The 23,636-nt window shown below is 42.6% G+C and overlaps 1 protein-coding gene across 1 annotated transcript in view; it reads right to left on the bottom strand.

The window, feature by feature from the left end:
• The window catches only part of tmem104 (transmembrane protein 104), a 92,990-nt gene that overhangs the window by 19,653 nt on the left and 49,701 nt on the right, over positions 1–23,636 (bottom strand). The window contains exon 9 of the mRNA XM_072442652.1: positions 11,929–12,022. Coding sequence (XP_072298753.1) covers positions 11,929–12,022 — 94 coding nt within the window. The remainder of the gene's footprint in view (positions 1–11,928; positions 12,023–23,636) is intronic.

Genomic DNA, 23,636 nt, shown 5'->3' with positions numbered 1-23,636 from the left:
GTTGTTTGTGAAGGTCTAAACTAAAGCGAGTTGTTTGTGGAGGTCTAAACTAAAGCGTTGTTTGTGGAGGTCTAAACTAAAGCGTCGTTTGTGGAGGTCTAAACTAAAGCGTTGTTTGTGGAGGTCTAAACTAAAGCGTGTCGTTTGTGGAGGTCTAAACTAAAGCGTGTCGTTTGTGGAGGTCTAAACTAAAGCGTGTTGTTTGTGGAGGTCTAAACTAAAGCGAGTTGTTTGTGGAGGTCTAAACTAAAGCGTTGTTTGTGGAGGTCTAAACTAAAGCGTGTTGTTTGTGGAGGTCTAAACTAAAGCGAGTTGTTTGTGGAGGTCTAAACTAAAGCGTCGTTTGTGGAGGTCTAAACTAAAGCGTCGTTTGTGGAGGTCTAAACTAAAGCGTCGTTTGTGGAGGTCTAAACTAAAGCGTGTCGTTTGTGGAGGTCTAAACTAAAGCGTGTCGTTTGTGGAGGTCTAAACTAAAGCGTTGTTTGTGGAGGTCTAAACTAAAGCGTTGTTTGTGGAGGTCTAAACTAAAGCGTTGTTTGTGGAGGTCTAAACTAAAGCGTTGTTTGTGGAGGTCTAAACTAAAGCGAGTTGTTTGTGGAGGTCTAAACTAAAGCGTTGTTTGTGGAGGTCTAAACTAAAGCGTCGTTTGTGGAGGTCTAAACTTAAGCGTGTCGTTTGTGGAGGTCTAAACTAAAGCGTGTCGTTTGTGGAGGTCTAAACTAAAGCGTTGTTTGTGGAGGTCTAAACTAAAGCGTTGTTTGTGGAGGTCTAAACTAAAGCGTGTCGTTTGTGGAGGTCTAAACTAAAGCGTTGTTTGTGGAGGTCTAAACTAAAGCGTTGTTTGTGGAGGTCTAAACTAAAGCGTGTCGTTTGTGGAGGTCTAAACTAAAGCGTCGTTTGTGGAGGTCTAAACTAAAGCGTTGTTTGTGGAGGTCTAAACTAAAGCGAGTTGTTTGTGGAGGTCTAAACTAAAGCGTTGTTTGTGGAGGTCTAAACTAAAGCGTGTTGTTTGTGGAGGTCTAAACTAAAGCGTCGTTTGTGGAGGTCTAAACTAAAGCGTTGTTTGTGGAGGTCTAAACTAAAGCGTCGTTTGTGGAGGTCTAAACTAAAGCGTTGTTTGTGGAGGTCTAAACTAAAGCGTCGTTTGTGGAGGTCTAAACTTAAGCGTGTCGTTTGTGGAGGTCTAAACTAAAGCGAGTTGTTTGTGGAGGTCTAAACTAAAGCGTTGTTTGTGGAGGTCTAAACTAAAGCGTCGTTTGTGGAGGTCTAAACTTAAGCGTGTCGTTTGTGGAGGTCTAAACTAAAGCGTGTCGTTTGTGGAGGTCTAAACTAAAGCGTTGTTTGTGGAGGTCTAAACTAAAGCGTTGTTTGTGGAGGTCTAAACTAAAGCGTGTCGTTTGTGGAGGTCTAAACTAAAGCGAGTTGTTTGTGGAGGTCTAAACTAAAGCGTTGTTTGTGGAGGTCTAAACTAAAGCGTTGTTTGTGGAGGTCTAAACTAAAGCGTTGTTTGTGGAGGTCTAAACTAAAGCGTTGTTTGTGGAGGTCTAAACTAAAGCGTCGTTTGTGGAGGTCTAAACTAAAGCGAGTTGTTTGTGGAGGTCTAAACTAAAGCGAGTTGTTTGTGGAGGTCTAAACTAAAGCGTTGTTTGTGGAGGTCTAAACTAAAGCGTTGTTTGTGGAGGTCTAAACTAAAGCGTTGTTTGTGGAGGTCTAAACTAAAGCATGTCGTTTGTGGAGGTCTAAACTAAAGCGTTGTTTGTGGAGGTCTAAACTAAAGCGTGTCGTTTGTGGAGGTCTAAACTAAAGCGTGTCGTTTGTGGAGGTCTAAACTAAAGCGTTGTTTGTGGAGGTCTAAACTAAAGCGTTGTTTGTGGAGGTCTAAACTAAAGCGTTGTTTGTGGAGGTCTAAACTAAAGCGTTGTTTGTGGAGGTCTAAACTAAAGCGTGTCGTTTGTGGAGGTCTAAACTAAAGCGTTGTTTGTGGAGGTCTAAACTAAAGCGTTGTTTGTGGAGGTCTAAACTAAAGCATGTCGTTTGTGGAGGTCTAAACTAAAGCGTTGTTTGTGGAGGTCTAAACTAAAGCGTTGTTTGTGGAGGTCTAAACTAAAGCGTTGTTTGTGGAGGTCTAAAATAAAGCGTGTCGTTTGTGGAGGTCTAAACTAAAGCGTTGTTTGTGGAGGTCTAAACTAAAGCGTCGTTTGTGGAGGTCTAAACTAAAGCGTTGTTTGTGGAGGTCTAAACTAAAGCGCGTTGTTTGTGGAGGTCTAAACTAAAGCGAGTTGATTGTGGAGGTCTAAACTAAAGCGAGTTGTTTGTGGAGGTCTAAACTAAAGCGTTGTTTGTGGAGGTCTAAACTAAAGCGTTGTTTGTGGAGGTCTAAACTAAAGCGTTGTTTGTGGAGGTCTAAACTAAAGCGTGTCGTTTGTGGAGGTCTAAACTAAAGCGAGTTGTTTGTGGAGGTCTAAACTAAAGCGTTGTTTGTGGAGGTCTAAACTAAAGCGTTGTTTGTGGAGGTCTAAACTAAAGCGTCGTTTGTGGAGGTCTAAACTAAAGCGTTGTTTGTGGAGGTCTAAACTAAAGCGTGTCGTTTGTGGAGGTCTAAACTAAAGCGTGTCGTTTGTGGAGGTCTAAACTAAAGCGTTGTTTGTGGAGGTCTAAACTAAAGCGTTGTTTGTGGAGGTCTAAACTAAAGCGTTGTTTGTGGAGGTCTAAACTAAAGCGTCGTTTGTGGAGGTCTAAACTAAAGCGTCGTTTGTGGAGGTCTAAACTAAAGCGTGTCGTTTGTGGAGGTCTAAACTAAAGCGTTGTTTGTGGAGGTCTAAACTAAAGCGTCGTTTGTGGAGGTCTAAACTAAAGCGTTGTTTGTGGAGGTCTAAACTAAAGCGTGTCGTTTGTGGAGGTCTAAACTAAAGCGTCGTTTGTGGAGGTCTAAACTAAAGCGTTGTTTGTGGAGGTCTAAACTAAAGCGAGTTGTTTGTGGAGGTCTAAACTAAAGCGTTGTTTGTGGAGGTCTAAACTAAAGCGTCGTTTGTGGAGGTCTAAACTTAAGCGTGTCGTTTGTGGAGGTCTAAACTAAAGCGTGTCGTTTGTGGAGGTCTAAACTAAAGCGTTGTTTGTGGAGGTCTAAACTAAAGCGTTGTTTGTGGAGGTCTAAACTAAAGCGTGTCGTTTGTGGAGGTCTAAACTAAAGCGAGTTGTTTGTGGAGGTCTAAACTAAAGCGTTGTTTGTGGAGGTCTAAACTAAAGCGTGTCGTTTGTGGAGGTCTAAACTAAAGCGAGTTGTTTGTGGAGGTCTAAACTAAAGCGTTGTTTGTGGAGGTCTAAACTAAAGCGTTGTTTGTGGAGGTCTAAACTAAAGCGTTGTTTGTGGAGGTCTAAACTAAAGCGTGTTGTTTGTGGAGGTCTAAACTAAAGCGTGTCGTTTGTGGAGGTCTAAACTAAAGCGTTGTTTGTGGAGGTCTAAACTAAAGCGTGTCGTTTGTGGAGGTCTAAACTAAAGCGCGTTGTTTGTGGAGGTCTAAACTAAAGCGTTGTTTGTGGAGGTCTAAACTAAAGCGTTGTTTGTGGAGGTCTAAACTAAAGCATGTCGTTTGTGGAGGTCTAAACTAAAGCGTTGTTTGTGGAGGTCTAAACTAAAGCGTGTCGTTTGTGGAGGTCTAAACTAAAGCGTGTCGTTTGTGGAGGTCTAAACTAAAGCGTTGTTTGTGGAGGTCTAAACTAAAGCGTTGTTTGTGGAGGTCTAAACTAAAGCGTTGTTTGTGGAGGTCTAAACTAAAGCGTTGTTTGTGGAGGTCTAAACTAAAGCGTGTCGTTTGTGGAGGTCTAAACTAAAGCGTTGTTTGTGGAGGTCTAAACTAAAGCGTTGTTTGTGGAGGTCTAAACTAAAGCATGTCGTTTGTGGAGGTCTAAACTAAAGCGTTGTTTGTGGAGGTCTAAACTAAAGCGTTGTTTGTGGAGGTCTAAACTAAAGCGTTGTTTGTGGAGGTCTAAAATAAAGCGTGTCGTTTGTGGAGGTCTAAACTAAAGCGTGTCGTTTGTGGAGGTCTAAACTAAAGCGTTGTTTGTGGAGGTCTAAACTAAAGCGCGTTGTTTGTGGAGGTCTAAACTAAAGCGTTGTTTGTGGAGGTCTAAACTAAAGCGTCGTTTGTGGAGGTCTAAACTAAAGCGTTGTCTGTGGAGGTCTAAACTAAAGCGTGTTGTTTGTGGAGGTCTAAACTAAAGCGTTGTTTGTGGAGGTCTAAACTAAAGCGTTGTTTGTGGAGGTCTAAACTAAAGCGTTGTTTGTGGAGGTCTAAACTAAAGCGTTGTTTGTGGCGGTCTAAACTAAAGCGTTGTTTGTGGAGGTCTAAACTAAAGCGAGTTGATTGTGGAGGTCTAAACTAAAGCGTGTTGTTTGTGGAGGTCTAAACTAAAGCGTTGTTTGTGGAGGTCTAAACTAAAGCGTTGTTTGTGGAGGTCTAAACTAAAGCGTTGTTTGTGGAGGTCTAAACTAAAGCGTTGTTTGTGGCGGTCTAAACTAAAGCGTTGTTTGTGGAGGTCTAAACTAAAGCGTGTCGTTTGTGGAGGTCTAAACTAAAGCGTTGTTTGTGGAGGTCTAAACTAAAGCGTTGTTTGTGGAGGTCTAAACTAAAGCGTTGTTTGTGGAGGTCTAAACTAAAGCGTGTCGTTTGTGGAGGTCTAAACTAAAGCGAGTTGTTTGTGGAGGTCTAAACTAAAGCGTTGTTTGTGGAGGTCTAAACTAAATCGTGTTGTTTGTGGAGGTCTAAACTAAAGCGTTGTTTGTGGAGGTCTAAACTAAAGCGAGTTGTTTGTGGAGGTCTAAACTAAAGCGTTGTTTGTGGAGGTCTAAACTAAAGCGTTGTTTGTGGAGGTCTAAACTAAAGCGTTGTTTGTGGAGGTCTAAACTAAAGCGTGTCGTTTGTGGAGGTCTAAACTAAAGCGTGTTGTTTGTGGAGGTCTAAACTAAAGCGTGTCGTTTGTGGAGGTCTAAACTAAAGCGTGTCGTTTGTGGAGGTCTAAACTAAAGCGTTGTTTGTGGAGGTCTAAACTAAAGCGTTGTTTGTGGAGGTCTAAACTAAAGCGTTGTTTGTGGAGGTCTAAACTAAAGCGTTGTTTGTGGAGGTCTAAACTAAAGCGTGTCGTTTGTGGAGGTCTAAACTAAAGCGTTGTTTGTGGAGGTCTAAACTAAAGCGTTGTTTGTGGAGGTCTAAACTAAAGCGTCGTTTGTGGAGGTCTAAACTAAAGCGTTGTTTGTGGAGGTCTAAACTAAAGCGTTGTTTGTGGAGGTCTAAACTAAAGCATGTCGTTTGTGGAGGTCTAAACTAAAGCGTTGTTTGTGGAGGTCTAAACTAAAGCGTTGTTTGTGGAGGTCTAAACTAAAGCGTTGTTTGTGGAGGTCTAAAATAAAGCGTGTCGTTTGTGGAGGTCTAAACTAAAGCGTGTCGTTTGTGGAGGTCTAAACTAAAGCGTTGTTTGTGGAGGTCTAAACTAAAGCGCGTTGTTTGTGGAGGTCTAAACTAAAGCGTTGTTTGTGGAGGTCTAAACTAAAGCGTGTCGTTTGTGGAGGTCTAAACTAAAGCGTCGTTTGTGGAGGTCTAAACTAAAGCGTTGTCTGTGGAGGTCTAAACTAAAGCGTGTTGTTTGTGGAGGTCTAAACTAAAGCGTTGTTTGTGGAGGTCTAAACTAAAGCGTTGTTTGTGGAGGTCTAAACTAAAGCGTTGTTTGTGGAGGTCTAAACTAAAGCGTTGTTTGTGGCGGTCTAAACTAAAGCGTTGTTTGTGGAGGTCTAAACTAAAGCGAGTTGATTGTGGAGGTCTAAACTAAAGCGAGTTGTTTGTGGAGGTCTAAACTAAAGCGTTGTTTGTGGAGGTCTAAACTAAAGCGTTGTTTGTGGAGGTCTAAACTAAAGCGTTGTTTGTGGAGGTCTAAACTAAAGCGTGTCGTTTGTGGAGGTCTAAACTAAAGCGAGTTGTTTGTGGAGGTCTAAACTAAAGCGTTGTTTGTGGAGGTCTAAACTAAAGCGTTGTTTGTGGAGGTCTAAACTAAAGCGTCGTTTGTGGAGGTCTAAACTAAAGCGTTGTTTGTGGAGGTCTAAACTAAAGCGTGTCGTTTGTGGAGGTCTAAACTAAAGCGTGTCGTTTGTGGAGGTCTAAACTAAAGCGTCGTTTGTGGAGGTCTAAACTAAAGCGTTGTTTGTGGAGGTCTAAACTAAAGCGTGTTGTTTGTGGAGGTCTAAACTAAAGCGTTGTTTGTGGAGGTCTAAACTAAAGCGTTGTTTGTGGAGGTCTAAACTAAAGCGTTGTTTGTGGAGGTCTAAACTAAAGCGTGTCGTTTGTGGAGGTCTAAACTAAAGCGTTGTTTGTGGAGGTCTAAACTAAAGCGTGTCGTTTGTGGAGGTCTAAACTAAAGCGTTGTTTGTGGAGGTCTAAACTAAAGCGAGTTGTTTGTGGAGGTCTAAACTAAAGCGTTGTTTGTGGAGGTCTAAACTAAAGCGTCGTTTGTGGAGGTCTAAACTAAAGCGTGTCGTTTGTGGAGGTCTAAACTAAAGCGTTGTTTGTGGAGGTCTAAACTAAAGCGTGTCGTTTGTGGAGGTCTAAACTAGAGCGTGTCGTTTGTGGAGGTCTAAACTAAAGCGTGTTGTTTGTGGAGGTCTAAACTAAAGCGTTGTTTGTGGAGGTCTAAACTAAAGCGTTGTTTGTGGAGGTCTAAACTAAAGCGTGTCGTTTGTGGAGGTCTAAACTAAAGCGTTGTTTGTGGAGGTCTAAACTAAAGCGTTGTTTGTGGAGGTCTAAACTAAAGCGCGTTGTTTGTGGAGGTCTAAACTAAAGCGTTGTTTGTGGAGGTCTAAACTAAAGCGCGTTGTTTGTGGAGGTCTAAACTAAAGCGTGTTGTTTGTGGAGGTCTAAACTAAAGCGTCGTTTGTGGAGGTCTAAACTAAAGCGTTGTTTGTGGAGGTCTAAACTAAAGCGTTGTTTGTGGAGGTCTAAACTAAAGCGTTGTTTGTGGAGGTCTAAACTAAAGCGTTGTTTGTGGAGGTCTAAACTAAAGCGTGTTGTTTGTGGAGGTCTAAACTAAAGCGTTGTTTGTGGAGGTCTAAACTAAAGCGTTGTTTGTGGAGGTCTAAACTAAAGCGTTGTTTGTGGAGGTCTAAACTAAAGCGTTGTTTGTGGAGGTCTAAACTAAAGCGTTGTTTGTGGAGGTCTAAACTAAAGCGAGTTGTTTGTGGAGGTCTAAACTAAAGCGTTGTTTGTGGAGGTCTAAACTAAAGCGTTGTTTGTGGAGGTCTAAACTAAAGCGTTGTTTGTGGAGGTCTAAACTAAAGCGTTGTTTGTGGAGGTCTAAACTAAAGCGTTGTTTGTGGAGGTCTAAACTAAAGCGTTGTTTGTGGAGGTCTAAACTAAAGCGTGTTGTTTGTGGAGGTCTAAACTAAAGCGTTGTTTGTGGAGGTCTAAACTAAAGCGAGTTGTTTGTGGAGGTCTAAACTAAAGCGTTGTTTGTGGAGGTCTAAACTAAAGCGTTGTTTGTGGAGGTCTAAACTAAAGCGTGTCGTTTGTGGAGGTCTAAACTAAAGCGTGTTGTTTGTGGAGGTCTAAACTAAAGCGTGTCGTTTGTGGAGGTCTAAACTAAAGCGTTGTTTGTGGAGGTCTAAACTAAAGCGTTGTTTGTGGAGGTCTAAACTAAAGCGTTGTTTGTGGAGGTCTAAACTAAAGCGTTGTTTGTGGAGGTCTAAACTAAAGCGTTGTTTGTGGAGGTCTAAACTAAAGCGTTGTTTGTGGAGGTCTAAACTAAAGCGTTGTTTGTGGAGGTCTAAACTAAAGCGTGTCGTTTGTGGAGGTCTAAACTAAAGCGTTGTTTGTGGAGGTCTAAACTAAAGCGTTGTTTGTGGAGGTCTAAACTAAAGCGTCGTTTGTGGAGGTCTAAACTAAAGCGTTGTTTGTGGAGGTCTAAACTAAAGCGTTGTTTGTGGAGGTCTAAACTAAAGCGTTGTTTGTGGAGGTCTAAACTAAAGCGTTGTTTGTGGAGGTCTAAACTAAAGCGTGTCGTTTGTGGAGGTCTAAACTAAAGCGTTGTTTGTGGAGGTCTAAACTAAAGCGTTGTTTGTGGAGGTCTAAACTAAAGCGTCGTTTGTGGAGGTCTAAACTAAAGCGTGTCGTTTGTGGAGGTCTAAACTAAAGCGTTGTTTGTGGAGGTCTAAACTAAAGCGTCGTTTGTGGAGGTCTAAACTAAAGCGTGTCGTTTGTGGAGGTCTAAACTAAAGCGTTGTTTGTGGAGGTCTAAACTAAAGCGTTGTTTGTGGAGGTCTAAACTAAAGCGTTGTTTGTGGAGGTCTAAACTAAAGCGTTGTTTGTGGAGGTCTAAACTAAAGCGTCGTTTGTGGAGGTCTAAACTAAAGCGTCGTTTGTGGAGGTCTAAACTAAAGCGTTGTTTGTGGAGGTCTAAACTAAAGCGTTGTTTGTGGAGGTCTAAACTAAAGCGTTGTTTGTGGAGGTCTAAACTAAAGCGTTGTTTGTGGAGGTCTAAACTAAAGCGTGTCGTTTGTGGAGGTCTAAACTAAAGCGTGTCGTTTGTGGAGGTCCAAACTAAAGCGTTGTTTGTGGAGGTCTAAACTAAAGCGTGTCGTTTGTGGAGGTCTAAACTAAAGCGTGTCGTTTGTGGAGGTCTAAACTAAAGCGTTGTTTGTGGAGGTCTAAACTAAAGCGTTGTTTGTGGAGGTCTAAACTAAAGCGTTGTTTGTGGAGGTCTAAACTAAAGCGAGTTGTTTGTGGAGGTCTAAACTAAAGCGTTGTTTGTGGAGGTCTAAACTAAAGCGTTGTTTGTGGAGGTCTAAACTAAAGCGTCGTTTGTGGAGGTCTAAACTAAAGCGTTGTTTGTGGAGGTCTAAACTAAAGCGTTGTTTGTGGAGGTCTAAACTAAAGCGTTGTTTGTGGAGGTCTAAACTAAAGCGTTGTTTGTGGAGGTCTAAACTAAAGCGTCGTTTGTGGAGGTCTAAACTAAAGCGTTGTTTGTGGAGGTCTAAACTAAAGCGTGTTGTTTGTGGAGGTCTAAACTAAAGCGTCGTTTGTGGAGGTCTAAACTAAAGCGTCGTTTGTGGAGGTCTAAACTAAAGCGTTGTTTGTGGAGGTCTAAACTAAAGCGTTGTTTGTGGAGGTCTAAACTAAAGCGTCGTTTGTGGAGGTCTAAACTAAAGCGTCGTTTGTGGAGGTCTAAACTAAAGCGTTGTTTGTGGAGGTCTAAACTAAAGCGTTGTTTGTGGAGGTCTAAACTAAAGCGTTGTTTGTGGAGGTCTAAACTAAAGCGTTGTTTGTGGAGGTCTAAACTAAAGCGAGTTGTTTGTGGAGGTCTAAACTAAAGCGTCGTTTGTGGAGGTCTAAACTAAAGCGTCGTTTGTGGAGGTCTAAACTAAAGCGTTGTTTGTGGAGGTCTAAACTAAAGCGTTGTTTGTGGAGGTCTAAACTAAAGCGTTGTTTGTGGAGGTCTAAACTAAAGCGTTGTTTGTGGAGGTCTAAACTAAAGCGTGTCGTTTGTGGAGGTCTAAACTAAAGCGAGTTGTTTGTGGAGGTCTAAACTAAAGCGTTGTTTGTGGAGGTCTAAACTAAAGCGTTGTTTGTGGAGGTCTAAACTAAAGCGTGTCGTTTGTGGAGGTCTAAACTAAAGCGTCGTTTGTGGAGGTCTAAACTAAAGCGTCGTTTGTGGAGGTCTAAACTAAAGCGTTGTTTGTGGAGGTCTAAACTAAAGCGTTGTTTGTGGAGGTCTAAACTAAAGCGTGTCGTTTGTGGAGGTCTAAACTAAAGCGTTGTTTGTGGAGGTCTAAACTAAAGCGAGTTGTTTGTGGAGGTCTAAACTAAAGCGTTGTTTGTGGAGGTCTAAACTAAAGCGTTGTTTGTGGAGGTCTAAACTAAAGCGTCGTTTGTGGAGGTCTAAACTAAAGCGTTGTTTGTGGAGGTCTAAACTAAAGCGTTGTTTGTGGAGGTCTAAACTAAAGCGTTGTTTGTGGAGGTCTAAACTAAAGCGTTGTTTGTGGAGGTCTAAACTAAAGCGTTGTTTGTGGAGGTCTAAACTAAAGCGTTGTTTGTGGAGGTCTAAACTAAAGCGAGTTGATTGTGGAGGTCTAAACTAAAGCGAGTTGTTTGTGGAGGTCTAAACTAAAGCGTTGTTTGTGGAGGTCTAAACTAAAGCGTGTTGTTTGTGGAGGTCTAAACTAAAGCGTGTCGTTTGTGGAGGTCTAAACTAAAGCGTTGTTTGTGGAGGTCTAAACTAAAGCGTTGTTTGTGGAGGTCTAAACTAAAGCGTTGTTTGTGGAGGTCTAAACTAAAGCGTGTCGTTTGTGGAGGTCTAAACTAAAGCGAGTTGTTTGTGGAGGTCTAAACTAAAGCGTTGTTTGTGGAGGTCTAAACTAAAGCGTTGTTTGTGGAGGTCTAAACTAAAGCGTCGTTTGTGGAGGTCTAAACTAAAGCGAGTTGTTTGTGGAGGTCTAAACTAAAGCGTTGTTTGTGGAGGTCTAAACTAAAGCGTTGTTTGTGGAGGTCTAAACTAAAGCGTTGTTTGTGGAGGTCTAAACTAAAGCGTCGTTTGTGGAGGTCTAAACTAAAGCGTTGTTTGTGGAGGTCTAAACTAAAGCGTCGTTTGTGGAGGTCTAAACTAAAGCGTTGTTTGTGGAGGTCTAAACTAAAGCGTTGTTTGTGGAGGTCTAAACTAAAGCGTTGTTTGTGGAGGTCTAAACTAAAGCGAGTTGTTTGTGGAGGTCTAAACTAAAGCGTTGTTTGTGGAGGTCTAAACTAAAGCGTGTTGTTTGTGGAGGTCTAAACTAAAGCGTCGTTTGTGGAGGTCTAAACTAAAGCGTGTCGTTTGTGGAGGTCTAAACTAAAGCGTTGTTTGTGGAGGTCTAAACTAAAGCGTGTTGTTTGTGGAGGTCTAAACTAAAGCGTTGTTTGTGGAGGTCTAAACTAAAGCGTTGTTTGTGGAGGTCTAAACTAAAGCGTTGTTTGTGGAGGTCTAAACTAAAGCGTTGTTTGTGAAGGTCTAAACTAAGCGTTGTTTGTGGAGGTCTAAACTAAAGCGTTGTTTGTGGAGGTCTAAACTAAAGCGTTGTTTGTGGAGGTCTAAACTAAAGCGTTGTTTGTGGAGGTCTAAACTAAAGCGTTGTTTGTGGAGGTCTAAACTAAAGCGTGTCGTTTGTGGAGGTCTAAACTAAAGCGAGTTGTTTGTGGAGGTCTAAACTAAAGCGTTGTTTGTGGAGGTCTAAACTAAAGCGTTGTTTGTGGAGGTCTAAACTAAAGCGTGTCGTTTGTGGAGGTCTAAACTAAAGCGTCGTTTGTGGAGGTCTAAACTAAAGCGTCGTTTGTGGAGGTCTAAACTAAAGCGTTGTTTGTGGAGGTCTAAACTAAAGCGTTGTTTGTGGAGGTCTAAACTAAAGCGTGTCGTTTGTGGAGGTCTAAACTAAAGCGTTGTTTGTGGAGGTCTAAACTAAAGCGTCGTTTGTGGAGGTCTAAACTAAAGCGTTGTTTGTGGAGGTCTAAACTAAAGCGAGTTGTTTGTGGAGGTCTAAACTAAAGCGTTGTTTGTGGAGGTCTAAACTAAAGCGTTGTTTGTGGAGGTCTAAACTAAAGCGTTGTTTGTGGAGGTCAAAACTAAAGCGTTGTTTGTGGAGGTCTAAACTAAAGCGTTGTTTGTGGAGGTCTAAACTAAAGCGTCGTTTGTGGAGGTCTAAACTAAAGCGTTGTTTGTGGAGGTCTAAACTAAAGCGTGTCGTTTGTGGAGGTCTAAACTAAAGCGTTGTTTGTGGAGGTCTAAACTAAAGCGAGTTGTTTGTGGAGGTCTAAACTAAAGCGAGTTGTTTGTGGAGGTCTAAACTAAAGCGTTGTTTGTGGAGGTCTAAACTAAAGCATCGTTTGTGGAGGTCTAAACTAAAGCGCGGGTTGAAGTTCTCACCGATCCAGCGCATGACGGAGGTGAGGATCTGGAGATACTTGGTCTTCTGAGCGCTGAAGAACGTGAAGGGGCCCAACAGCACCGTGAAGATGGCCTGAAGAAGAGAACACAAGAGAGAAGGAAACATTTAGTAGGAATCGACAGCATCTGCGTTCCAACGGTTTTATATCTCCTCATTCCATCACCTTCAGGAGCTAAACTGAAGCCATCACAGAAAGCCCTTTTGGAGCGTTTAGAACTACATTTAATTGGGATAAAAGTCAAATAAAGTGGTTGTTTGTTTGTTTTAAACTCTGGATCCGTTTGGTTTCTTCTGAAGTTTTCCGTGGTCGCCGCGGCGCCATTTAACAGTACGATACAGTCTCCCATAATGCATCACTTCCCCCGGTCTGATCCCACAGACAGGAACCAGAGTAGCAGTGATTCATCTGAACAGCAGTGATTCATCTGAACAGCAGGACTTCATCTGAACACCAAGAATTAATCTGAACAGCAGTGATTCATCTGAACAGCAGCGATTCATCTGAACAGCAGTGATTCATCTGAACAGCAGGAATTCATCTGAACAGCAGGAATTCATCTGAACAGCAGGAATTCATCTGAACAGCAGGAATTCATCTGAACAGCAGTGATTCATCTGAACAGCAGCGATTCATCTGAACAGCAGCGATTCATCTGAACAGCAGCCTCCAGGCTTTTCCCTTCGCGCCTCGGTTTGGACGAGTTACTCTCTGGATCAAACTATTTCATACAATATTCAACTCTTCTTGTTGCGTGTTATTTGCGTGTTATGGCCGTTTCCCCTCATCATTGTCCTACTCGCGTGTGCGTTTGGATTGATTCGTGCATGTTTGCGTGTTTGAGTAAATCCGGAGTGGGCTCCCGCGTTCGAGGCTCGAGTTATTTGCCGTTGAAACTTCAGATTGCAGATCTGTCGAGCCGCTTTATGGTCGATATCTCTGTAATTACCGGGCCGATCGGCGTGACATTTGAAGTATTATCTGCCGGCGCACACTCACGATATCTTCAGAAAGAAAGTGGCGCCATTATTCAACCCGAGAGTCAACGTTTGTGAAGCCATTGTCATAGTAACAATGATAAGATTCAACGTTTGTGAATCATCAAAATCTTACTCTGCTCCATCTGAACTCAACACATTAAACAAAAACATCCTCCACACAAGTTTGATTCAGTTTCAAACGTTTCCCGCAAACTGCATCCCGTCCGTTTCAAAGTAAAGTACACGTTTACTGCCCGGTCTGAAAGTACTGCAAAGTGATCCGTATATAACCTTCAAAAGTTTGTCCCGGCTTCACTTTCCCGTTGGCCTTTTTCGGAGTGGATTTTTCCACCAACTCGTTATAGATTTATGAGCGAAACACGGCGCTGAAGCCACGTTTGGTCCACAGCGTGAGCCCGGCCCGAACTCCCGCTCCGGACGGCACGGACAGCTGGGCATCAGTGGGAGGGAAGGGCCAGGAATAATCGCCTCTAATTTCGCTGAACACTGCCAGCGCGATGTGTCTATACATTAACGTATTACCAGCTGCCGGTGCCCGGTCCAGAGCCGCCTCGGAGCATAAATCTGCCGCAGCCATCTCCAGCAACCAACGAGCCATTATGAAGAGAGATGGGTCTGAAAAGTGAGTTGAATTAATGACTGACGGCCCAGGCGCGGCGTCCGGGCCCGAACGGCGCCGCTCAAACGCTTTGTTTGAAAAAGGCATTCGTTCACGTCGTTTAGAGGAGATTTAGAGGAGTTGGATGTGGCGGCCGACGGAAGGAAACGGTTTGTGAGGCCGGCGACGGAACGCTAATGGGAGAAAGACGAGCTTTTGTTTAAGTGCTCGAGTCCAAAGCCAAAGACTGAGAGCGGAGATGGCTACGCCCAAGAGGCCCACGGACAAACGCAGTTATGCATTAGAATATTCCAATCAGATCAAATCGATGGATAAGAAACAAGCTAAAAACATCGTTGGTTCAAGTATTGCACAAAAAATGAGTGGCTTGTTATGTTGTTTCAAATGTCCAAACTATTTTCTCGCCACATGGATGTTTGACTTTCTCCTTATGTGTAATATCTTGTTATTTTTTCTTCAGAACAGAATGTCAACACTGATGAACCCAGAGTAACTGACGAACCCAGAGAGAAACTGAAGAACCCAGAGTAACTGACGAACCCAGAGAGAAACTGAAGAACCCAGAGAAACCGAAGAACCCAGAGAAACTGAAGAACCCAGAGAAACCGAAGAACCCAGAGAAACCGAAGAACCCAGAGAAACCGAAGAACCCAGAGAGAAACTGAAGAACCCAGAGAAACTGAAGAACCCAGAGAAACTGAAGAACCCAGGTAAACTGAAGAACCCAGAGAGAAACTGAAGAACCCAGAGTAACTGAAGAACCAAGAGAAAACCTGAAAAACCCAGAGACACTGAAGAATCCAGAGAAACTGAAGAACCCAGAGAGAAACTGAAGAACCCAGAGAAACTGAAGAACCCAGAGAGAAACTGAAGAACCCAGAGAAACTGAAGAACCCAGAGAAACTGAAGAACCCAGAGTAACTGACGAACCCAGAGAGAAACTGAAGAACCCAGAGAAACCGAAGAACCCAGAGAAACTGAAGAACCCAGAGAAACCGAAGAACCCAGAGAAACCGAAGAACCCAGAGAAACCGAAGAACCCAGAGAAACCGAAGAACCCAGAGAGAAACTGAAGAACCCAGAGAAACTGAAGAACCCAGAGAAACTGAAGAACCCAGAGAAACCGAAGAACCCAGAGAAACCGAAGAACCCAGAGAGAAACTGAAGAACCCAGAGAAACTGAAGAACCCAGAGAGAAACTGAAGAACCCAGAGAGAAACTGAAGAACCCAGAGAGAAACTGAAGAACCCAGGTAAACTGAAGAACCCAGAGAGAAACTGAAGAACCCAGAGTAACTGAAGAACCAAGAGAAAACCTGAAAAACCCAGAGACACTGAAGAATCCAGAGAAACTGAAGAACCCAGAGAGAAACTGAAGAACCCAGAGAAACTGAAGAACCCAGAGAGAAACTGAAGAACCCAGAGAAACTGAAGAACCCAGAGAAACTGAAGAACCCAGAGAAACTGAAGCGCTGCCAGTTTTACTAGAAACTGGACGAGAGAGCTGGCTCCTCTTCTCACTAAAGTCTTCAAATTATACTTTTATTCAAGTGGTGTATTTGCCCCACACAAACGATCGGCCTCGGCATAAGATCTAAATGAAAGCGTATTGTAGATCTCGAATCATAAATTTCATCTTTGGTCCATTTTAGTATCAGTTAGTATCTGGGTATTGATCCTTTTGGACAGCCCCATGAAACTCTGATGCATTTATTCATTTAATATTTTTGTTCCTCCTGGTTTCATCCGTCTCCGCTCTCACTTTCCGTTTGCATGTTTGTCGTCGCTGGCAGAAAGTGCCGACGTTTCACGCTCCGTTTCATGAATGTCACAACAAAGGAAAATAAATGTGTGCGATGATGGATCAGGTGCGGACCAGCGCCTTCCGCTTCATGAGGTCAGATGCATGGGGCTTTAGGAGAACACGACGGAGTTCTTTCTATGACAGCCCAGAGTTTAGGAGGTGTTCAACTGTCAGGAGAAAAGCAGCGACTACATTGAACAAAGGCTCTCCCTCAGTCCACCAGGAACTCTAAAGCTCCACCAGGAACTCCTAAAGCTCCATCAGGCGCTCTAAAGCTCCATCAGGAACTCCTAAAGCTCGATCAGGAACTCTAAAGCTCCACCAGGAACTCCTAAAGCTCCACCAGGAACTCTAAAGCTCCACCAGGAACTCTAAAGCTCCACCAGGAACTCTTAAAGCTCCGCCAGGAACTCCTAAAGCTCCACCAGGAACTCCTAAAGCTCCACCAGGAACTCTAAAGCTCCATCAGGAACTCTAAAGCGCCACCAGGAACTCCTAAACCTCCACCAGGAACTCCTAAAGCTCCACCAGGAACTCTACAGCTCCACCAGGAACTCTATTGCTCCACCAGGAACTATATTGCTCCACCAGGAACTGGAGATGCTCAGTCACCTTCAGTCTGGGTTCAAATTTGGTGGGAATGACTCAAATATTTATAGATTTCCTGGAAAACAATCAGATGATTAAATATTGATTGCACATCAGAAACAAACAGGTAAACGTCTTAAATCAAGTATCGCACAAAAGGAGTGAAGAATTAACCAAAGCGGTGCATCAATCGGAAGATTAATCCACACAGCTGTGCAATTAATCATCTGTGTGTATGCCCCGCCCACTTTGGACCCTTGTCTCCAAAACAAGCTCGAAAGTCGATTGATTTGTTTGAAAAATCCGACTGCAGCGACTTCTGGACCTAAACACCACTTTATAGTCGCTTTATAGTCTGAGTGGAACTTATTATCTTTTTTGATGAACTAATATAACCAGAAGGAGGATTGCGCCGGACGACTGCCCTCGAGGAAACGTCTGGAATGAGGTGAACTGCACGTTTATTTAAAAGGACAAAGTACAGATACATTAAAGATGTTCTACAGCAGATTATGGATAAAAAGCTAGCTTCTATCTGCAATCTCTGAATATGTAGATTTTTTAAAATCTTCTATAGACAATATATACTCATTTGACATATATCCACAGCATTATTCGAAAACTATACGAGTCTTTTTCCTCACACAAAGATCTTGAGATGATCAGCTGAAAATGCAGACACAGAAGACATTGATAAGTATTAGTATATTAGTAAAAAGTATTGATCCAGCGTCTGGTAAATACGACTCCCACAGAGCATTAAATATCACCACAAATCAAAGCCTGAAACGTTTTAATCAAATCACTTTGTTTCCAAACTTCTCCATCGAGCTGCAATTTCAAGGTAAACGATTAAAGCGGCTTAGACACGGCAAAGGCCCGCGATGAAACGGCACGCGCTGGCAACCGATCGGCATCTGCCAATCAAACAGCTCAACCAATCATCGAACTGGATTTACACTTTGCGTCTTATGTTACGTCCATTTAGATAATTAACGGACATATTTTTTATCTGTTCTGTTCCCGAAAGGTCGGCCAAATACACGACTCACAGATGCGATATGTTGTGTAGGATTTGAGCAATCCGTGTGGCACCGCGGCTCACTCGTCGATAATCCTGTCACGGGACGACAGCAGGACATTTGTGCGGGAAAAATAAGCTGCAACAGATATTTACATGAAGCTATGGATGTCACTGACAGGATTATTCACACGTGGACGACATGGCGGTGACATTATAGAGCTTATGGTACTTCACTGCGACAGGAATTCTGCATTTTTACGGATTTTTTGAAAATAAATTGACCTTTTTGTCCTAGAAATGGAGTTTTGTGATAGTAAAAACAATTACCGTATTTTCCGGACTATAAGACACAGTATGAAAATGCAGTGTGAAAATAACAAATAATATCACATATAAGTTACTCCGGAGTATAAGTATAAATATGCAAGTATAACTCACACCCGGCCAAAACTATGAAAAAACTACTTATAGTCCGGAAAATACGGTAACTCTTTTAGAAACACCGTGATTCTCAACCTGGGGGACCCCATCACTCCTCTTTCAAACCAGCCCTTCACCTTTCTTTAACTGTTTACCTATATTAAAACATCAACAGAAGTGTTTAGCCTGGTTTGTTGACTTAGCAATTAGCACGGACATTAGCATGAAGGCTAACCACCAAGTAGCTAATAATATGCCTTTAATTTAATTTATTTTTGCCGGAAAAAAAGCGTTGAAAATTAAATGTTTGATTTGTTTCCTCGAGCCCCAAAGATCTTACGGACATTTGTGAACTTTAGAAAATGGATAGCGACTCTGAATAATTTAAAATATGCAAATCTTTATGGGATGAGCCTAAAGACAATGACGGGATATTGTACAAAAGATAATAAAAACAGGAAATCAAAGTAAATGAATAATACTAGACCACAAACTTTAGCTGAAGCTTTCAACAATGACTTCAGTAACTCCATAATAGTACCATAATATAGCAATACTTAGTCTTACGATACCCCGATACCGATATCGCGTCATTTTTGATGACACCATGCACATTAAGGAGGCTGCATTGTTGCCTGGATTTCACTTGATTTCCGTGTCAATTTAGCCCAGACAGTAGAGGGCAGCACTGACCACTTTAAATGATTGTATTTGTAAGAAGTGACAAGTGGTTTAGTCATGTTGGAAACAGGATGTGCCCCGTGTTACCAAAGTATCAATACTGAATCAGTATCAATTCTGATTCATTCAATACTTAACATCGGGATATACATTGTGATATGTCTCGTCAGATTAGAGGCAATGCACAGCCTCCATGTTATAATCTCAGTGGACTCAGACCGGCCCTCACTGAATCGAACACATCACAGACCGTTAATGCACTGACCACCGTAATGACTGTCCAGTGACACTCGACGATATATCTGCACGTCCATCACACGTGCCATCGCCAAACTCATCAGTTCATCTCCCAATGTTACTTTCCTTCCTTCTGTAGTCATTCCAATATTGAAGCACCTCGATCTATGGCCAACTACAGGCCCTTCAAGTTTACTGCCCACCAAAAAAGGAGTGGCAGAACAAGGACCGCCACACCCAACACTCTCCAGTCAAGGCAGTTTAGCTTCTGAACCAATCACTCCCCTTCAGGCCCTTCTGGACCCGGGCAGGCTCGTTGGAGTTGTATTCTTGGGTTTAAAAAAGGCCTTCATCATGGTCAATCTCTTGTCTATTTAACTTCTCAACAAAAACACAGACAACTCTGTCCGGCAACAAATGGGAAAAAGGTGTGAGATGCTCAAAGTGCACAGATGAGACGAGGGATTGAACACAATCTGACAAACTACCATAAAGCTGGTTCGTTGAGGCATGAGGCGAATGAAAAGGTTCCGAAAACGACCCTGGCAGCGTTCTGAACCTCTGAGCAGAGTCTCACCCACCAGGGTTAGGGTTGTCTAACCCAGACACTTTGAAAAGGAACATCTCGTTAGCAACATAAAGAGCTGTATCTGGAGCACGTTCATTCGTATTTCGAAACGTCACTGAAGACTCTCTCCATCTGCCTCCGGTGAAGAAGACGTCGACAACGCCACGCGCCATTTGACTTTAATTACAAGTCGAGTGTATAAAATGTGGCGTTTGGAGACGGAGCGATGGGACGATGAGGTAAGACATGAAGCAGAGCGGTTCCCTCATTAACACCCGAACTAATCAATCAGGAGACAACCAACTACGAACAACTGGAGACCCATTAGGCTCGACATCGGAGCGAACGGTCCTGAAGAGGCCGCCGACCACCAAACTAACGGTTTGAACTCTGATTACGTCACTTTTTTGTTTGCTCAGTGGTTTAAAGTGCCTCTGACAGGGCTTATACAATTTTAAAATGTTTATGTCTTTATTTGGTGTATTATACCTGCTGTACATATATATTATAGTTTTACACCAATCGAGCAGGTATTTGTGGAGAAAACATCGAAAAATCTGTAGAAAATGACATCAAACCAGAGACACTCATTCCAGTCAAAGTTTATGCAGAATTTACACAAAGAAACAACTTTATTGATTCTAAACATTAATTCAACAGAATAAAGTCGCTTTCATATTTCTTATTTGTCAAATAAAAAAATTGTGACATTAGATGAGATTAGATTGGCCCAGTGTTTGCTGGGTAATTTCCTACTGTGATGTCATCAATTACAAACAGGAGGTGACATTATAAACTTAAAAAAGAGCTATTCTGTGATGACCTTTTTTATAATTTTTTAGCTAAATTGAAAATATATCTACACTGCATTAAAGCTCAATGACTCGTCTGACCTGTAGGGTGCACTTTAAACTGTTCACTAATCTGACTTATACGTACTCTAAAACACACACCAAATTATGTTTTATAACAAAAACAGTGGCATTTTTAAATCAAAATGGCAAAGAATAAACCATTTGCGCTGCTACTGAAGGTCCAGCTCTGTAGCTCTGTGGCTCTGTAGCTCTGTAGCTCTGTAGCTCTGTAGCTCTGTGGCTCTGTAGCTCTGTGGCTCTGCAGCACTGTAGCTCTGTAGCTCTGTAGCTCTGTGGCTCTGTAGCTCTGTGGCTCTGCAGCACTGTAGCTCTGTAGCTCTGTAGCTCTGTGGCTCTGTAGCTCTGTGGCTCTGCAGCACTGTAGCTCTGTAGCTCTGTAGCTCTGTGGCTCTGTAGCTCTGTGGCTCTGCAGCACTGTAGCTCTGTAGCTCTGTAGCTCTGTGGCTCTGCGGCTCTGCGGCTATGTAGCTCTGTAGAGTGTTGTGTCCTCTGTAAGTCTCTTGTCCTTCAATACTCTAAAGCAGGGGTGGGCAATTATTTTCCTCCGAGGGCCATATTCGAATCCAGGCAAGTAGCGGAGGGCCGGCCCGCTATCATTGGTGTGAGACATTTTTTTTTACAAAAAAATCAAATATCAAATAAAATATAACTTTTCTGTCAAATATAAGCTATTGAATCTATTATTTTATTAATTTCATGTCATATTTATTAAGGATACAAGTGCAAACAGATGTTACAGACAGGTAAAAAATAGAAACTAAAATCTTTCTAGGGGGCCACATCTTGCCCCTGAGGCCACAAATGGCCAGGTCTGCTCTAGAGTAACATGTTAGGAGCAGAGAGTGACCATATCCCGAAACATGGGCCACCAATTTAAATATGATTTGGTTGGACCTCAGCAGAGCAAAATAAAAACAACATCTGTTAATTTAGCTGATAAAATCACTTTTAAATAAATTACAATATTACCGCTTAGGCGTAGGATTAAGAATTAGCAGTTTTAAGTTCATATTTTTGGAGTCTATCAACAAAACATAAAAGTGATAAAACCGTCCTCTCTAAGCACGTAGCGACTACAAACCTCTAAGTTTACCTCCTCGATCTGCAAAAGGACCAATCGCATCCAACGTGTCAAAGTCTGATCGAAACAACTCAACATTCTCATGAAAAGAATCGTTTTGAGCCATTTACAGTCGGTATCAAAATAACCAACTCGCCACGAAGCTGAACTCGAGACCTTTTTAGTGTGAGGCACGAGTGACAACCACTCAGCCAACATGCTAGTTATTCGTCATTAGTGCTAGCGCTTATTTAATTTGAGAACTATAATAAAAAGAACAAAGACTAACACATTTCAAAGTTGAACATAAAAAACACGTGTAATATTCTTTAGCCTTGAGAAGCATTTTCAGATAAATCGAGTTCATTTGAAGCCACTTTTGAGCCAATTTTGAGCCGCACCGTGGGCCGACTCCAGCCCATTGACTTTACACTGGGCATTGATGTATTAGCCGTTAGCACACAGAGTTATGGGTCTATTTATCGCCGCGTGCTGATGACACGTGTGATGAAGCGCAGCAGGAAGCACGGCCGCTACACGACACGAGGGGAAGAAAAGGAAAAAGGATCATGTAAAACCGGCGGCGAGAGCCCGGGAGACACGTACGAGCTCCTGCCACGGCAACAACACGTCCAATGATTCAGTGACCACACGACGGCGACCAAACGGGAAACGCCCCGGGGGAAAAGGTTCGATTCAAAAGCGTCAAAACGCGCTTGTCAACGTAATACATGCAACGATCGGACAGCTACATTTATCATCACGTAAGAGCACACGAGGAGCCGTGATCGAGTGGAAACTATATGAATTAAACTGTCAGAGAAGGGCACTTTGGGGTCTTCAGAGTTCCATTTGTTTAGTCCTGATTTAGTCCCAATGTAGTCCCGGTTTAGTCCAGATTTAGTCCTGATTTAGTTCTGCTTTGGTCCTGATTTAGTCCTGATTTAGTTCTGATTTAGTCCCGGTTTAGTCCCGATTTAGTCCCGATATAGTTTTGGTTTAGTTCTGGTTCAGCCCTGATTTATTCCTGATTTAGTCCTGATTTAGTCCTGGTTTTGTTCTGGTTTGGTCCTGATTTAGTCCTAGTTTAGCTGTGATTTAGTCCTAGTTTAGCTGTGATTTAGTCCTGGTTTAGCTCTGGTTTAGCTCTGGTTTAGCTCTGGTTTTGCTCTGGTTTAGTTAGTTTGAGCCCAGGTTTAGGAGTAAACTTAAATGTGCAAAGAGCAAAAACATTTCAAATTGTCAATGATAAACAAACCGGAGTTTAGACTTTGAGCATAAATTCATAGTGAGAGCCATTTTATTTGTGCGAGTAAGAAAACAATATCAATATGTTGGACTTTTGTTGTTGTTGCCATAGGGCCCCGCCCGACCAGAACCTCAGTTTGACCACATTTAGTTGGCTGGAGAAGAAAACATCACAGGGACTGAAAAACATCGTGGACTTCTGAAGAGCCGACAAGCGGAGCACAAAACGCTGGTTACTCCGAGGTGAGGGAAGTTTGGGTTTTGTTCTACGCGATCCTGGAGGTGTTCTTTTCACACGCGTCTTTGAAACAAACAGATCTGAACGCACGAGTTTGAGTTTGGAGCGTGACAGAGGGCGGAGCGCAGTGTTTCTGGATCCCACGAAACACATTTGGCCCTGACTCCTGAGTTTAGAACATAATAAATAAAGCACATTCAAACTTTTCTCCATATGACATGCGGGCGTGGTGCTGCGTGACGCTGCACTCAAAAACAACAACAATCCTAACACTAAAAGAGGAGTAAATATCACAAACCCTCTACAAGGTCCCGTCGACAAATAACCCTAACACAAGTCGCACATTTTCATAGTTTTGGCCGGGGTGCGACTTATACTCAAGAGCTTATATGTGATATTATTGGTTATTTTCACACTGACAACCACAAGAGGGCGCTCTAGGCTCTAAGCGACGCAGAAGAAGAATCTGCACTTCCTCTTCCTCTGGAGTTTGTGAAGTTGTTTAGAAGTGGCACAGAGGAAGAAGAATTCAATGGATTTAGTGATTTGGGGTAAAACTGATGCTTTGGTAAACGTGTTAGCATGTTCTTTATGCTATAGTTATCTGAATAACTGTTCATATGTTACGTTAACATACCAGACAATTACCACAGTTCTGTCTGTGCCTCATGTAGCTGAAGGTGTTAGCGTTAGCATACGTACACCTATTCACCATGTTCTCTCATCTGTTATTATTTTAAACTGCATTTCAAGATGAAATGTCTGTTTTTGGTCCTGGATTTTGGCAAATAAATTTCCCCCAAAATGACTTATAATCTAGAAAATACGGTATATGAAAGATGGGATGAAGGGATTTCACATTGTTCACACCTGCACAGGCTAAATCTCCAGACTTGTCACCAAATAAAGACCTTTTAAAACAAACAAATGTTCCTCTAATAGCAAACTTCCCACGCATCGCCTTCGTTTGGCAACACAAAAGTCATTTACGTCGGACGTTGAGAGAAAAGGTGGCGTCGTGCATCGTCCCGCGCCACTCAAAATACGCCCGTTCTATTTCAGGACATTCCACTAATTACAAGAACGCAATACGGCTTTTTCTCGTCCAAAAAAACACACAGTGCAGGTGAAATTATCCGCGCCGAAGATTTATGACAGAGCGAGGAATGAGGAAGGAATGAGCAGCCGCAATATGCCTCGGGTTTAATAGGACGGAGGTGATTTTGTGCTTCAAACTATTGTAAAAAAGCGAGCGGGGGCGGGATAGTAGCCACGGCGATAAACGCAAGAGTGAAGAAATCAATCAGGCTTTTTGTGAATGTGCTG

The sequence above is a fragment of the Eucyclogobius newberryi genome, unplaced genomic scaffold (genome assembly GCF_026437365.1).
Source record: "Eucyclogobius newberryi isolate DKJ021-1_F unplaced genomic scaffold, fEucNew1.0.hap1 SCAF_13, whole genome shotgun sequence".
In the NCBI taxonomy this organism is placed as follows: Eukaryota; Metazoa; Chordata; class Actinopteri; order Gobiiformes; family Gobiidae; genus Eucyclogobius; species Eucyclogobius newberryi.
The sequence above is the reverse complement of the archived record's forward strand: the minus strand, read 5'-3'. Positions and strand labels throughout refer to the sequence as shown.